The sequence below is a fragment of the Myodes glareolus genome, chromosome 5, assembly GCF_982192425.1.
Source record: "Myodes glareolus chromosome 5, mMyoGla1.1, whole genome shotgun sequence".
Classification (NCBI taxonomy): Eukaryota; Metazoa; Chordata; class Mammalia; order Rodentia; family Cricetidae; genus Myodes; species Myodes glareolus.
In genome coordinates, this window is record NC_142030.1 from 3,536,577 (window position 1) to 3,554,777 (window position 18,201).

Here is an 18,201-nt window from a genome sequence, read left to right on the forward strand (position 1 = left end):
AACAAGCACCTATCTCCATCCCCAGAGTGTCTCCAGGACGTGGGCACTATGGGCGCTCCTTGTTTACCAACAGAAAAGAAGTGCTTCATTTTCTCCCTTGCACACAGGCTTTCACACCCATTGAAGCGTCTTCTCCTGACTGTGAAAGAGGCCTGCTTACTCTGGTGGTCAGCCAACCCCTCCTCACCTCAATGCTGCATCTCTGTGTTTGTTTCTGTGCATTCTGAACTGTGGGCCTCTCTAGTCTATTTTTCCAGCCTTTAAGAGTTAAGAACAAGGTCACCCAACTCCTGAGAGGTAAAAATTTATTGATTTCTATGACATCAGCATGTTATGATACGGTCACACCTGCTCATACAGCTGACTCCTCGAACCAAAATAGGATTTGGTTTTTCCTTTTAAAAATACATTTTTCACCAGCAAGAAACATTTTTCTAAAACAAACATTTTCATATTAAGTGGGAATTAAAAACAATGGCTTTTCCCCAACTCGTGGGGTGTAGGGCTGGTCAGCAACAGATCTCAGAAAGCCTCAAATCTGATTTCAGGCCTCGGCCCCCAATCTGCTGTCCTCCACATAAAGTATTTCAGAGGGGAAATAAAACCGCAGCCTCCCCCAACCAGCAGCCTAAATCCAGCCAGGAAAAGAAGAGGTAGACTGAACTCTAACTACTTAACTTATTTGGTAGAATTGTGCGAGATATTGTAATACATTAAAAGTTCTCAACGGGATCAAACATATTTTACAAACAAGTAATTAAGCCATCAATGTTTTGTCCTGCATTTCCTCAGCTCTGAGGTGAAGCATCAGGCCACCGAGCGCCCTGAAAGGCTATCTGCGGTCAGACTCCCCACGGCCATACCATGTCCATGCTTTTCCCACACCTGAGAACCTGCAAGGGGCAACAAGTAAATCAATTCTGACAACTGTATCCAATGCTAATAATTAAGTCAGATCAAAACACAGAAAGACGACAGGAGTGTGATGAAGGTAGCTCCAAGAGGTGATCAATTGTTTAGTGGTTTTGGTTTTTTTGAGACAGGGTTTCTCTGTGTAGCCCTAGCTGTCCCGGAACTCATGCTGTAGACCAGGCTGGCTTTGAACTCAGAGATCTGCCTGCCCTGCCTCCTGAGTGCCGGCATTAAAGGTGTGCACCATTGCCTGGCTTCTGACCATTTAATTTTAGGGTTTTAATATAATTAAAAATGAATTATCTAAACTAATTAATGCTGAGCTAAAAGGAGGCTCTGTATAAGAGTAAGAGTCTAGTAATAAGTCAAACACTAGTCCACAGTCTATGTGGAGATGGTTATCAGGACATAACGCTATCAATCAAATCATGGTTGATATTCAGTCACAGGTTGACTCTGAGGGTTCAGCAATGACAATTATAATGTAAAAATCAATTATATTTTATTACTTGCTAATTGCATTAAATATCTGTTATAAGCAAAATTTATCACACATGTATGTGCACTTACATACATAATTTTCTCCAAGAGAGAGGACTGCTAAACATTTACCATCACGCAACAAATGAGAAGACTTGGGGATGGGCAAATCTTTTCAGTCCCGGAAGGAAGTGGATGGTTTTCTCACCAGCCACTGAATGCTGAGCTCCAGGCACGAGCGCCAGTGGTTCACAATGTGGAGCTCCAGACAGCACAGATACCCATCCCCACTATTAAGAATTAAAAGCATTGTTTTGGAAAAAAAGAATCAACTTTATTTTCTCTACATTAAAAAAAATAGAACCAGCTATTAATTTTTGCTGAGAAAATGCTTCTTTTGGTATTCACAATATCTAAGTTTCTTAAAGAGTAATCTAGTAAAATCATCCCTAATGCATTCAGAAACCAGATCCACATGTGACCAGCCCTTTACAGAAGTGAATTACAGTTGCCACAGCCTTTACTGTCATTCTTAAAACACACTGTGACAAGCAGATCACAAAGAAAGTTCAACAAGTTGAAGTAAACATTATAGCATTATGAAAACAAAAATGCATCTGTAGAAAATAAATACAACTTTGTAATAATTGCAAAGAAAGTGAAAGCACTTAATAAAAATTATGGCAGTTGAATGTATAACTGTCTCATTACCCAATCATAAGATGTTACTGTAGAATGCACAGACTCCTTACATGGAAAGAATTTGTGCACCATAGCAGTGTTCAACAGTTTTACACAATAAAAATAAAGTCATTCAAAGCATCTGCACACTTTGCAACTATAATATACATACATTTTTTTTTTGCTCTTTAGACTGTTTTAAAAAAATATTAAATGTAAAAATTCCCCAGATGGAATTTCTGCAGAAAGCCCAAGACTGTACCTTACATGACTATGGCCATTCTCCCCCAACAGTCTGGAACCTGCAGCTTCTTCTCAGAGCCCACTTGGTAATTACTGGGGGCTGGTACAAAATGACCGTCAGACAGCACCAACCACTAACTACTTCAGAGTATGCCAGGCTCCTTTGTGATCCAGAAATTTCCAACTTAGGTGGTTTTGGTCCCAAACAGTGTCTACCCATCATGACATGAACTAGCACACCTGTGATCCAGAGCGCCTCTGACTCTCCTGCCTGCAGCTAGAAGGTTCACAGCACTCACAGGGCAAAAATCCCATAGAAGACACCATTATCATCCACCCTTTGTGGAACAGAGCTGAATACACTTTCTGTAATGGTAACTCTGGAGGAAAATTCTCTGTTCACTGTTGTGCAGTGAATTCATAAAAAGGATGAAAAACCACAAAACATTAGTTAACTCCTCCTGTTCAGTAATGCAAACAAACACGAGTGGACACAGAAGACCCGTGACAGAGACTACTCTCTGTGACCACAACCAGGACCAAGCTGATAAGAGTCTTCAGTGTTTACCGATTGTCAAAACACATCACAAAGACAAATAAGAAGGGAGCCATACACAAGGCCATGGATGAAGTGGCATTTCCAACACTGATCCAGACAACCACATCAGAGGCTGCAATTGGGTGGGACAAATTCAACTGCACCAACTCTGTCTTGTTCAGAGATGCCTGTCCAGCCCACGGGTTATGCTGGCTTTGCTTTCTCTTCCTGCTGGTTGCCTGAAATTCCTACAAAAAAATTATTTTTTGGCTTCCTATGACTTAATACTGAATTAACTACCCTGTAATTGACTACTTATTCAGCAATCCCAAGTTATTTGCTATAGGAATTTAAGAGCTGTAATACCAAACACTAATACATGACAGATCTGAATCCACAGCTATTGTTTCATGCTTTATTAAATTTTCACCTAACTAGTTTATCTATTCAAGCTTCATCCCATTCTGGCTTTTCTTTGCTTCCACTGCTCATGGGCTGCTCAGTCATACATGTATTTCTGAAACTGGGCGAGGTGAGTTGTTGCTTGGTCTTGTCTGTGGTCCAAGGACTCTAGCAGCAAGTTGCCCAGCCTGTCTCCAGCTGAGGCCAAAGAGCTGTAACCCTAAAGGATGCCTTTACAAACTGGTGTGGCTTTACTCACTTTCCCCCTAACTTGAGACATTAACTTCCTTTCTTTACACACACAGTTCAAATGGGGAATTTTATTCCGTTCTTTACAGTGGCATACTGTGATTTCCCCAGACTGTTATAAAGAATACCTGTTCTCTCTTCACATTCCCTAGTTAGTACAAGCAGGTGGTCTCCAGTTACTGATAAGGAAGCCCTATCAATACTCTCAAACAGGTTTTGCACACAGAAGACATGTTGAAAGAACTGAAGATGTGTAGGACAGATCAAACACGTATCTATTTACAGCTCATGTCCATTATCAAAAGTTACTCAGATCTATCATTATTTGTCACTCTAGAGACTGAATATCAAACTGCATCTGACAGTGATGCCTCTTAGGGGAGTGAGTTTACCATGTACAGTATATTCAGAGATCACGTCCTTTGGAGCACTGTAGTGGTAGAAGGGGGCCAGAGCCACAATTCTGTCTGCATGTATGGATGGATATACTGACTCATATAGGAACTGGCCACTGCAGTCTGTGGCTTACTTTGCACTGAGGAAATAGGCTGCTAGCTAGTGAACAACTTCTCCCGCAGATGGCCAACTAATGCCTCAATTCAATACATCCAGTGTTTCTGGGCCTCAAATAGAAGCACTGAATAGCTTCTCTCTGGATTCCCATCATTTCCAGATGAAGACGGCTTTCTTCACCTATTCACTGTCACTGTAAACCAGAGCAAACAGCTTTGCTTGATAACAGATGCTCCCACACCAAAGGTCTCCTGCAGTGTAACAGCAGTGGTGTGGTGCTGGTGAGGTATGCCAGCTAACATGTCATTCTCTTCCACACGTCTTCTGGGTTTGCTAAAGATGAAGTGCTTGTATTTGGTGTTGTTCAGCCTTTCTCGTACAAATGGGGGAATCTGCATCTTTTCCTCTTTTTTTTTTTTTTTTGGTTTATTTGAAAACAGAAAACATTAGTCCTTACTTTTGTTTTACAGCCTATTTCTCAGAATTGTTATTTGTGCTGTTAGCCACAATAGGGAACTCCACAGTGTTTATGCCACAGGAAACTCCTGCTGCCTTATTCAGGTTTAAAAATTTTATTATCCTAAACCAAACCCTCTGTCTCAATACCAATAAAGTGTCTGTACTTTTTGCAAAGTCTGGTTCTCCTGTGAGGTAAATCACAGGAACACAATGACAGAAACTTGCTTGACTCTGCCCTCTTCAAAAACAACTGGAAGAGACTAGTAAGTGTCCTGAGCTGCTGTCTCCTGGTCCTGCTACCCTGAGAAGAACAGCCGCTTGACATGACAGAACACACTGATGTCTGCACAGACTCTGGGGACCCCAGGAGGCCCTGTCAATACTGCAAGCCAATGTCTGGTTCTACGTTTCATTTCCTAATATGCTAGTCTACTTCCCTTAAACTGGTCATTTAAATGCTTGCATTAATTTGCTTTAACTGCCCCCAAATACATTTGGTGCTACTATGTCAAATTTGGGGGAGGGGAGATCCAGCTACCAATAGGGGAGTGGGGTCAGGGAGGTGACCAATGAAGGTGGTGCTGGAGTGCATCATGGGCAAGCACGAAGACAGGAAAGCCTCCAGAGGGCCTGCTCACGATGAGGCTTCCCTTTGTTTCAGGCTATGTTACTATCCTTTGTTATATTTGCAACTGATAAAAGTGCATTTTGTAAAATACAATTATCACTCTATGATGTGCCTTCTATACAGAAGAGAAAGTGGTGCTCCCCTTCCCTGACAGAGGCAAACACTAGCACACGTTAGCATGGTGCTAGGCTGAGCTAGCCTTCCCAGGGACACTGCTACCACAGAAGGCCAGTGCTGCTCCTCAGCCAGGACTGAGGCTGCAGCTTGTTAGAGAAGGTGACTGACGAGTCCTCAGGACTTGCCCACCAGCTCTCCAGGCTCCAGTGCCTCAGCAGGATGGGTGGACACATTAACACTGAACAGGGGCATGACCAAGGGCATCTGGTGGCAATAGTTTCTTTCGAAGTCTTCTAGGATGATTTTATGATTTCCTCTTCTCCCAGTGTGATGCTTGCATAAACGTACGGTAGAGTGTATCTCCTTAAAACATAAAAAGTTCTTAAAATACATTAGCACTTCATTGTATTACTGATCCTCATTGTAGTAGAATTTTAAAATATCCCAAAGGGGGATAAACATTAATCCATCCATTTGAATTTCCTTTGCTTTTTATATATTTTGATTTGTATATTTAGATTTGCACATGTAAAATAAAGCACATGTATGAAGTCTGAACTCCTCCTATGTGACAAGTCCAAATCAGTTCCTAAAATAGGCAATGGTAAAAGTACTGAATGATGTGGTACCACAGATAGCCTGACAAAAATGCGAAGGACTGAATGAGGAATATCCACATGTTGCTGAGGGTCATCTCCCTGGAAACAGCTTCCTTCTGGCCCTGGGCAGGAGGAAAGGCCCCTAGAAGACAAGACAGAAAGTCACGTGACTCCCGACAGCACAGGTCTCCTGAATGAAAGCCGAGTATTCAGCCACAGTTAGGTTTACTTTGCAGAGATTTCCTCTGACACACAAGCTTAAGCTACCTAGCCTGTCCGGCAACCTAGCCTTTGCCTAGCACTCTCCCAGTCAGCAGCACCCTCTGGCCTTGGCTCCCTGCCTTCCGCTCTCCAGCAGCCTGCCTGCTTTCCTTCTGTAGTCCTGCCTACTGTCCACGCCCCTGGAGTCCAGCCTGTGAGAACTGGCACTCAGGTTGCCTTGCTCTTTATTGAATTGTTACATTTCTTCAGTGGTCAGACACAGGATCTATGAAATTGATATCTAATAATTTCTGAAACAGCAAACACAAAAGTGGTTATATAACACTTATATTCTCAAAATACAGTAAGGTTTACAAAATATGTCTTTGTAATAATATTAGAAAGAAAACATATCTAATTTGGTTTTTTCTGGAAAGGAAAGCTGGAGGGCTTTGGCGCAGTGTCACCGTGGTCCTTGGCCACTCCTGCTCTCCAGTCCTCGTCCTTGCTGATAGTCCTCAGGGTAAGCTGCTCATAAAGGGATTTGCTGCTCACAAGCAATTTACAGGGGCGGTTTCCAGTCTCAAGGGCTGGTATGCAAGTGGCTTTTTAAAGAGGCTCACCACTGTTCCTACAACTTAGGCAATATCAGGAGGTAAGAGACTAAGGGTGGGAAGGTAAGACCTCTTCGCTGGGTTGCCTGCTCAGCCTTGAATTAACCCTGCCCTGCACTGTACATCCCTTGCTTAGGCACTAAAAAATCAGCCTATAACACAGCAATTTGTGAAAACATGTTGGCTACTATGCTAACCAACACTAATTTTCTTCTTTCCGATTTCCTTTCTTCTTCCTTCTTTTCTGTCTTTTCCTTATACTTTATTTATTTATTTATTCAGTATCCTGCCTGTAGGCCAGAAGAGGGCACCAAATCTCATTATAAGTGGTTGCGAGCCACCATGTGGTTGCTGGGAATTGAACTCAGGACCTCTGGAAGAGCAGTCAGTGCTCTTAACCGCTGAGCCATCTCTTCAGCCTTCTTTATACTTTTTTTGTGTGTTTTCGTGCTGGGGACTCAATCTAGAGCCGCACACATATTGGGCAAGTACCTACCACTGAGTCACACTTCCAGCCTGAGTTTTAGTTTTCATTCAGAGACAGGGTCTCAAGAAGTTACCAAAGAAGGCTTTGAATTCAGGATGCTCCTGCCTCAATCTCCCAGGCCTGTGCTACCAGGACCAGATTCACTGTAGTTCTTACAGAATCTATAGAGTATTGAGACTATAGAAGAGGTAAGAATAGATTCTTTTCCCTCCCAAGGGCAAATAACTGACTTTGTACCCTTGAAAACAACAAACTATACCCTTTCTTGCAAGGAAAGTTGTCACCCTAACGCTTCTGCTTCCTGTGAGAGCAGGACCATCTGCTGAGCCACTCTCTGTTCTGACTGACTGTGAACTAAAACATACAACAGAATAAAAGTCTCCTTGACAGGGAAGGAAAAGCATGTAAAAACAGATCCAGTGACCTCAAGTGCAAGGTCAGCACATGACTGTTATTAGCCTCCTGTCCTGCAGCTGTCTGTGCTCCTCGGTGTTTGAGTCACACGGCTGTGCGGCTCATTGTTCTGTACACGGGCTGATGAAGGAAGAAACTACATACATCAACACAAAGTTTTCTTTCCATAGATTCTAAGCTGAAATTCTTACATACAGAATGATTTTTATTTCTAATCTAAACAACTGAAAGGGGGCTGGAGAGACAGCTCAGAGGATAAGAGCATCTGTTGCTCCTCAGAGGACCTGAGTTCTGTTCCCGGCACCTACATCATGTGGCTCACCTATCTATAGCTCTAGCTCCAGGGGTTCTGAAGCCTCTGGCCTCCTCTGGCACCTGAACTCATGTGCACACACACACCCTTATGCATAATTAGAAATAATAAAATTAAATATTTTAAAGATAAAAAGAAGTAACTGGAAAATGTTTATCTCCTCTAAAGCACATGCCTAGCATCTCTGGTAACTTCAGAAATGTGCACCTGTTCTGTAGAAATGTGACAAGAGGTCCTCCTTCTCGATAAACCGCTGATAGAGCCAACTGGCGAGGTCATCCGTCTCCAAGGGCACATCTTTAATTGGAAAAATCCTATTAAGATTTAGAAAAATAAAAAGAACTACTTTAATTCAGAACTGAAAACTACCCAAGAACCCTAAACTTACCTTTATTAATGAATCACAAACACATAGGCACGAACGCACACACACACACACACACACACACACACACACCAAGATTAAAACACTAACCAAAGAAAGTACCTTAGCAATGTTGCTTTATGAGAAAGTGAGAACTAGAAGAAATTTGCCCAAATTGATCGATTTTCACTAAGCATATCAGAATACTGGCTTTATGAACAGGGAAATTTTTTAAAAAAATTATTTGTTTATTTATTTGTTTGCTTTATGTGTGTGAGTGCTCCCAGGCCTGTGTACCATGGGAATGCCTGGTGCCTGGAGAAATCAAAACAGGGCACTGGGTCCCCTGGAACTGCAATATGGACAGGTGTAAGCTACCATGTGAGTGCTGGGTATCAAACCTGGGTCCTCTACAAGAACAAGTGTTCTTAACTGATGAACAACTCTCCAGCCTCCTCGTTTTTTAATACTGAGGATCAAATCCAATGCCTTGAATACGCCAGGTCATCCCTCTACTGCTACACCATGTTCTTGGCTCTGAACAAAGGGATTTTTGTTTCCTTGTTATGTCTGTTCAGTCTTTAGAGATAGGGTTTCTCTGTGTAGCCCTGGCCGTTCCAAAACTAGTTTTGTAGATCAGGCTGGACTTGAACTCACAGAGATCCACCTGCCTCTGCCTCCCGAGTGCTGGAATTAAAAGCCTGACTGATTGACCAAAGAGATTTTTAAATAAAAAAAAAACCAACCTAGAAGACTCTTAGTTATCTAAGTGTGGAGGTTCTTGCCTATAATCCCAGCACTCCAGACACTGAGGCAGCCTGGGTAAGACAACGAGGTCCAGAATAGTGCAGGGTAAACCAGAAGACTACCACTTAGCGTGGTAGTCAGCGGTGCTTCCCAACTAGCCATATTAGTTCTTGGGATCCATCCAAGAGTCCTCTTAGTATTTAGCAATCTTGTGCTTTCATTTTAAAATTCATCTTAACAAAAATATTCAGAATAATGGCAATAATAACTGAGTAATATTATATAATTCTAGTGTCCACATTGCAATCAATGTGATACCATTTACTGCCGCAAAAGTAAAAGTCAGGAGAAGACCAGAGCATACTTCAGATAAAAGTATACTTAAAGTTCAAGATTTAGCTGTGAGCTTCCCTTTTTATAAGGGCAGAGTGGTTCACAGTGGTCAATTCTGAACAAATGTAGTTAGCAGATGCCTGCCTTCACACTGTTCCTTCAGGCATGGTAAGGAGTGATGCGGGACCTTGGTCTAGTGATACAAATTTAAGTTCAATTTGTTAAACTGTGTATACGTATTTCTGCTCTTGTTTAAGGTATTATGTTCATATAGTTCATTTTAAAATGCAATGTAAAATTAAAAATTAAATATTTAGATAGTTACCTATTATAGTCAAACTTGTAGTTTGGATTAAACGTTAGTTAGGATTTCTAGAGATAAAGAAATATATTTCCCCTAGATAGATAATCTTTAACACTTCAAAGCCTAAAAAAATATGGCATTTAAAATTTTTTAAAAATTCAGACTTTTCATGACAATAAGACATATCTCCTGGCAGCACCAATCTACTTCAAGATGATGATGGGCATCGAAGAGGCTCCTTATGGAATTTGTTAGTCATTTGGGCAAAAAACTGTTCTTGCCTGGACTGCTTGATGATATATTGTATAAACTGGAGATGTAGGACCTACAAACTTGCCTAAAGAAGGTGTGACAATCCTTTAGGGTTTGTGCGTCAGAAAAAAAAAAACCAAAACAATAAACCTGCCAGACATTCTGCAGGACACAAAAAGAAAGCAACTGATGAACTTTGCCATTATAAAGCAAAATATCGTCACATTCCTTGCTTCATGGAAAAATCTGCCAGAATCTATAAGCCCTTGCAGGCTGAAGATAGATGCCCCAATGTTACAAAAAACAAACAAACAAACACAAACACAACAACAACAACAAAAAACTTTGAATGACTGTCCAGGCAGCAAGATGTCTCTGTCAATTCTAGAATTTTAAAAGTTGCTTACAATGAACTTCCTGTTTACTTAGGTAATGTTATATCCTTCTGGGGTCTTTAAAGGGTTAAAGACAGATAGTTATAATTATAGTTTTCCTTAGTCATGATAAAAGATAAATTAGATATAAAACTTTCCAAATACAAATAGACTAAATAGTGTAAATATAATTCTCCCTTGGTATATTTTATTATATGTAATTTTTCTATGTTAGAGTTAAAATCATCTTTTTTACTTAGACAGAAAAGGGGAGATGACATGGGATGTCCTTCTGTATATGCGTTGCCTTCAATGGTTAATAAAGAAGTTGCTTCGGCCTGTGGCAGGGCAGAATAAAGCCAAGTAGGAAATCCGAATAGAAATATATATAGAGAGAGTAGGCGGAGACAAAGACATGCCATGTAGTTGCTGAAGGAGACAGATACTGGACCCTCACCAGTAAGCCACAGCCTCGTGTTGATACACAGAATAACGGAGATCTGTTAATTTAAGATGTAAGAGTTAGTTAATAAGATGCCTGAGCTGATAGGCCAGACAGTGTTGTAATTAATATAGTTTCTGTGTGATTATTTGGGTCAGCGGCTGGAAAATGAAACACAGCCTCTGCCTACAAATGGGAGTCATCGTATGGCCAAAGAGCATCTCGGCAACCAGCGCTGTCGCTTGTCTTCACAGGACGAGAGCTTGGACTTCTGGGCCAGCTGGTAAGCATGAGACCCATATGTGAAGAAGAGCAGCACTAATATAGGAAACCTGAGCTGTGTGGTCAACCACACTGCAAAATTGCTCTATTTGGATGTGAGTTTTGTAAGCCAACTCCTCCATTATTTGAAGATAATTCTGTTTGAACCCGGCTTTTCATTACTTAAGAGATATATTTGGCCTGACTTTTAAGGTATAGGTGTGATTAGTGTTGATTGTCAACCTGACACAACATAGTCACCTGGGAAGAGGGGCCCTCAACTGAGAAACTACTAGATCAGACTAGCCTGTAGGCATGTCTGTGAAGGACTGTCTTGACCGATGATGGATGCTGTGGGGAGAAGGATACACATGGTGGGCAGCAGCATCCCTAAGGCAGCTAGGCCTGGAATGTCTAAGAAAGTCAGGTGAGTGTGGTTCAGAGAGCTAACCAGCTAGCAAACAGCTGCCTGGGCTAAGAGTTTATCCCCTGGTTGGAGACAATACTGCATGGGACAGGTTCCTGCCATGGGTCCTGCCCTGACTTCCCTCAAGAATGGAATATGACCTCTTCAAAATGCTTTTGGCCAGAATGTTTTATCACAGCAACAAAAAGGAAATCAGTAATTTTAATATCATGGAAACCTAATAACCAGAGTAAAGAAGCAGACTGTTCTTGAGAGCTGGCATCTGGTCTGCCCTCCTGCTGTGTTCTAGTCATGAGATTATCCAGGCAGCTCTGGGTACACCAATATCTGATTTCAACTTTCCAATTCCATTTCTTACCACTTCCCTTTGAGTCCTGTTAAGGGTTATTCAATGCGGGCTATGTGTGCTCTATTTTCAAACTCCTGCTGTCCTCATGGTTACTACTACTCAGCATGCCCACTCCGACTCTTCCATCCCTCCCTATCTAAATTCTACCCACTGTCCTTAAGACCCAGCACAAATTAATTACAAAGTGTCTTCTGTTCTAAGATGGCCACACGTCCACTGATTATCACAAAATAAGTATTCCTTGGAAAAGAGATTAAAAAAATTGTTGACTCATACCAGCTAACACTGCAGTATGTACTTACTATATGATATAAAATCAATTTAATTTTTGTTAATTTAAACTAGGCCTAATTAACTTAAGGATGATTTAGCAGGAACCATAAGGTCAAAGAAGATCTTAAGTGGTTTTATATCTGTATGTGAAGAAAGCAAACATTAAATATAAGACTGGATTAAACAGCAAAATTTGGGTTTAACAAATGAATTCTTGAAAGAGTAGTGTGTCTGTTGGGTTTTCTCTGTCACTTTAAATGGGGAGCAGCATTTAAATGGGAGGGCAGTGCAGGTCTGAGACTTTATCCCACCATCTGCCCAGAGCTGCCTGAACATTCTCTTGACTGCAACACAGCCAGAAGGCAGACCAAATACCCACTCTCAAGAGCAGTCTACTTCTTTACTCTGGTTGTTAGGTTACCATGGGATTAAAATATTAAAATGAGTAATCCTCTAATACAGCAAGGGATCAAATGCACTGAGTACCAGTTCTTCCGAGACAAATAGGAGGAGTGCTTGGGAGCTCTTAGACCTACGAGATATAAGCCTTTACAGATCCAATAGCTACCCAAATGAGAAACAAGAGCCTCATTTTAAAGCAATAAAAATTTTTATTAGTAGTAATCTAGAATATAATTCTAAGTAAAATGTATCTCCCCCTAACCCATGAAATCCTCTCTTAGAGCACTTAGAAATTATACTTTAAAAACACAATGTTTGGCTTAGCAGATGGCACTCTCTACATCTGAGTTAGTACATTTGAATTTTTAAGCCATGAAGACTGTAAAACATGAGTCAATCAATAAATCAAACAATTCGCTCCTCGTTCAGTTATGTAAACCACATGGAAGAAAACTAACCTCGGAGAGAGGTCTGGAGATAAACAGCCCAGAGGGATGAGGAAAACAAGCCAGCCAAATATACAAGCATTTCACTTTGAAGAGCAGTGGCTGGGTTTGACTGAGGGAATTAGCATTTGCTCATGGAAAAGGACATGGAAAGGCTACTGCCTGAGTACTGTCTACAAGAATAAGATTCAGAATTTTAAAAAATGTTTTGTCAGCAGTGGTGTCAGCACACCTTTAATCCCAGCACTTGGGAGGCAGAGGTAGGTGGATCTCTGTGAGTTTGAGGCCAGCCTGGTCTATAGAGCGAGTTCCAGGACAGCCAGGGCTGTTACACAGAGAAACCCTTTCTCAGAAAAAAAAAAAGTTTGCCTAAGTAACATGAGCTTAGTTTTCAAGAGTTAAACCAATTATTCAGGCAGACAACAACAAAAAATTCCCATCTCTTTCCTCCGCAGACCTTCACTTTCGGATATAACCTACCCAACCGTTGCTGTCACAGTCACTTAGATGTTATTTATAAGTCTGTGAAAACTGTCATTTCCAGATTACTCTGCTTCCCTTGAGAACAAGGACCTGGCCATCTAATTCCAGTTCCTCTTCTCCTTTATATAGTCTATGATCACACTTACTGGTTTACAGTCTATCTATTGTGTGTGTGTGTTTCTTCAACTGTGCTGTAACATAGAATACAGTGTGTAGTGTCAAAAACTAGGTCTGCTAAGCTGAACTGACAATAATACGTCAGCAAAAAACCTGATGAGTGCTATATATAGACAGCTATCTTTTCTGAATACAGTTTAGTTTTTCCTCAATTGTGGAGGGTAAGTGAAAATAAAAATCTAGACAAAAGTCCTGGGTAGCACATGGTGGCTCACAATCATCCATCACTACAGCTATAGAACACCCTCTTTTGACTTTCATTCGCTCCAGGCACACACATGGTACACATACATACATGCAGTCAAAACACTCAGATGCATAAAACAAATCTTCATATTTTGAAGACAGTATCTCATAACTGTTGTTTGCTTGTTTTTTATAGAGAAGTTTTCACTCGTTAGCACAGGCTGGTCTAGAACTGACTATGTAGCTCAGACTAGTCTTGAATTCCTGGTCCTTCTGCCTCTATCTCCCAAGGGCTGAAATTATAGGCCCTGTGTTCATGCTGGCTCAGATTAAATAATAATCTTCAATGAGAGCTATGCTCAACCAATAGTCAACTAAAAAATATGCCCTAAGGCTTTTTATATTTCAGGCATGATCTCTTCAATAATACTAAATTAAGTTCATAAGGTCCTACTCTCCTTGAGGATTTATATACAGTCAAGGGTTGAAGGGGAGGCTGATGTGGGAGTCCCCTCTGTATGCTATGATTACCATTAATGAATAAAGAAACTGCTTTGGACCTATAGCAGGGCAGAACTTAGGCAGGCGGGTAAAACTAAACTGAATGCTGGGAGAAAGAAGGGAGGAGAGAGAAGCCATGTAGCCCCACCGGAGATAGATGCCAGAACTTTAGCTGATAGATCATGACCTCGTGGTGATGCACAGATTAATGGAGATGGGTTAAATTAAAATGTAAGAGTTAGCCGATAAGAAGCTAGAGCTAATGGGCCAAGCAGTGATTTAAATAATATAGTTTCTGTGTGATTATTTTCGGGCTGAGCATCCGGGAACCAACAAGAGGCCTTCCTTCAACAGGAGGCAGAGACTTCTCCTCAGTACTGTAGCAACTGGTAAGGTGCCCATGCTCCTATAAGTGAACCTTTACCCTATGTCCTGTAACTCATTAGGATACTCAAACACACAAAAAATGAAATAAAAATAAAAATAAAGACATGAAAGTAGAAGAGGCAAAAGTTGGAAAGAGGAAGGAGGATCAGTGGAAGTGAGAGAACAAGAGAGGACGTCAGAAGGGAATATGACAAAAAAGATACATGTGTATGCAAATGTCCCAGTGAAACCCATTATTATACATAATCATGTGCTAACAACAAAAACATTCAATATTGCCAGGTATGATGATGCACACCTTTAATTTTTGGACTAAGGAGCCAAAGGCAGGTGGGTCTCTGTGAGTTAGAAACTAGCCTGGTCTACCAAGTGAGTTCTAGTCTAGTCAGGGACTCTGCTTCAAAGTACAAATAAAAAAATTGAGTAGGAATAACACTTTGTTAGACTTTAGAGAGATTTAGAAGAGGAAAAGCCTGGCATGGTGGTACATGCCTTTAATCCCAGCATTCAAGGGGCAGAGACAGTTGGTTATCTGAGTTTATGGCCAGCCAGGTCTACAAAGCAAGTTCCAGTCCAGTCAGGGCCACACAGTGAGACCCTATATCTTAACCCTCCCCTATATGGAAAATACCTGATGTGGTAGTTCGAATGTGTTTGGCTCCCATAAACTCAGAGGGAGTGGCAGCATTAGTGTGGCTTTGCTGGAGTGAGTCACTGTCGGGGTGGGCTATGAGGCTTCCTATGCTCAGGATACCAACCAGTGTCTCAGTCAACTTCCTACTGCCTGCAAGGTGCAGCCAGCACCATGTCTGCCTGCTTGCCACCATGCTCCCCACCATGATGATGAAGGATTGAACATCTGAAATTGTAAGAGAGCCACCCCAATTTTATGTTTTCATTGTAAGAGTTGGTTTCACAGCATAGAAATCCTAAGTAAGATACCTGGAACCCCCAGAGAGAGAAGTAGAGGACACAGCTCATTTCACTGCTGACACCCAGCCACTAAACAGGTGATATCTGGAGGTACATGCACACCAGTGCTGTAGAGAATTAGCTCTGCTGGCTCTAACTTTGGTTCTTTACTATGTGTGGTTAATTTCTGAGTTTCCTCAAGCTTTAGACTCACATCAGGACTACATAACTGGTTCTCACGTCTCTATATTGGCACCAGGGCTTGCTCACACTGTCTGTTCCGTGGTGTGAGGCTTTCGGGCTCCTACAGTCAGTCTTTGGACTTGGGTTGGAACTACCCTCACAGGCTTTTCTGGGTCTCCAACTTCCAGCCCAGAAGACTCTGGACCTTTTTAGTATCCATAATAAACTGAGCCTATTTCTTTATATACTTTTATGTATTCTATTAGTTCTGTTTCTCTAGAGAACTCTTACACACTACAGTAACATAATATTTCATTCATGTAATTTTTTTTTCTTTGAGACAGGGTTTCTCTGTAGGTTTGGAGCCTGTCCTGGAACTCACTCTGTAGACTAGGCTGGCCTAGAGGCTCAAGAGATCTGTCTGCCTTCTGCCTCTTAAGTGCTGGGATTAAAGTAAAGGCATGCACCACACTCAACTAAAATAGCTGACAGTTACCATGTTAATTCTACTCTAACATTTTACTGAGTGTTGTTATAAAAATTGAAAGCTCACTTTTAAATTACAGAGGAAAACACCAGAACATGAAAATACACACTATATAACTTGAGGATGTCAATATCCTTGATTCAAAAAGGTCTATTTAGTATTTACTAAATGATGTGCATCTAAAAATGAACTAATTTTTTATAATAATCAGATAAAATAACTTTTATTGCAATTATCAAGTAATCATTAAACCCAAATTCCTAATTTTTGTGGGTGGTTTCTTTTTTTCAATTAGTTGTTTTAAACTGAAGGGTATGTGCATATTGTAAAGAGAACCTTAGTAATTTAATGAGAAGTAAGAGCTCTGTTAAGTGACATCTGTGTGGAACTTCTTGGGCTGCCTGTCAATCAAACTATAAAGTGTTTTATTACATTGGTTTTCAGTTTTAGAGTGTTAATATGAAAAAATATGCATCATAATTTATAAAATGTGGTATATAATTTTTTACTTATGTGGTTTTTTAGAATTTAATTTTGGTACTTATAATTCTCAAATATAAGTACAATTAGAGAATTATTCCAAATCTACCTTTATGCATATTGGCTGCAGGGCAGCTACAATTTTAAATTTAGGATAGACATGAAGGAAGTAAAGAAATTCACCATGCAGATTTCTGGGAGACTCTGTAAGAGGAAGCTGCCTGTATAAAGGCCTGAGATTCAAACATGTCTGGCGTGTACAGCAACAGCAAGAAGCTCAAACAGCCCAGAAGAGGGAGAAGCATCCAGTAATGAGTCAGGTAGAAGTAGCAGAGCAGACACTGTGCGACTTCCAGGTTTTAGATGGGACATCGTATGATCTCAGCTACACATTGATACATGCTGCTAGTCCCAGCACTAGGAAGCCAAAGGTGGTAGACCTCTCTGAGTTCCAGGCCAGCCTGGTCAGGACACCAGAGCTATGCAGAGAGACCCTGTCTCAAAAAAAAAAAAAAACCAAAAAAACCCAAAAAAAACCACCAAAAACCAAAAGAACAAAACAAAACTTATAAAACTGAATAAAAATAATGATCATTTACACTTTTACCTTATATATAAACTTCCTAATTTCTTAATATAAATACACTACAATCACCTAAATTTTAACTACCCCTCACCCATAAAAAACTAAAAGTTGTAACATTTTAGTTGCAAAATTTAAGTTTCAAAATCTCCCATCTGTATTTAAAGAATGCTGAGGCAATAATTTAAAGCACATACACGGGCACACACATCCACTGCTGATGACATCATCTAAAGCACATACATGTGCAGACACATCCACTGCTGATGACATCATCTAAAGCACATACATGTGCAGACACATCCACTGCTGATGACATCATCTAAAGTACATACATTTGCACACACATCCGCTGCTGATGACATCATTTAAAGTACATACATGTGCACACACATTCGCTGCTGATGTTACAGAATTTGAGCAATTTCCTCTCGTTCTAAGGCCCTTTGTGATAGCTGTGCTCCTCGAGTCTGCTGACGTGTGTTGTGGCCTCAAACAAGCAGAGTAAAGTTAAATAGCTTATAAAGTGGCCAAATCCACACATGAACCATTAATGCCAGGCAAATGCCTTCATATATTTACACAAAACTCCCTCAAAAGTTTTATATAAAAGAAGTTAGCACAAGATATCCACTAAATGTTTTTGCTGTTATTTATGCAATAGACATCAGCATAATCAGATTAAAAATTTAAATGTAGCGGCTGGAGAGATGGCTCAGGGGTTAGGAGACTTGCTACTCTTGCAGGGGATCTGGGTTTCATAGTCAGCACCCATACTGAGCAGCTCACAGCCACTGCCAGATACACCTCTGACCTTTTGCAGCACCTGCACTCATATGCACGCGTGCGCACACACACACACACACACACACACACACAAATTTAAAAAATTTATAGATGCAATATACCTGAGTTTTCAAGAATATTCAGAAATACAGTGAAGATTAGTGGTTTTGCAAAAATTTTGTTTCTATTAATATATGTCTATTTAGTCCCAT

The 18,201-nt window shown here is 40.7% G+C and overlaps 1 protein-coding gene across 1 annotated transcript in view; it reads right to left on the reverse strand.

The window, feature by feature from the left end:
- Positions 1-288: 288 nt before the first annotated feature.
- Positions 289-18,201, reverse strand: part of Lpgat1 (lysophosphatidylglycerol acyltransferase 1) — a 63,986-nt gene continuing 46,073 nt past the window's right edge. The window contains exons 7-8 of the mRNA XM_085687524.2: positions 8,058-8,164; positions 289-5,963 (exon numbers count right to left, since the gene is read on the reverse strand). Of these exons, the coding sequence (XP_085543650.1) occupies positions 5,812-5,963; positions 8,058-8,164 (259 nt within the window). The 3' untranslated portion in view covers positions 289-5,811. The remainder of the gene's footprint in view (positions 5,964-8,057; positions 8,165-18,201) is intronic.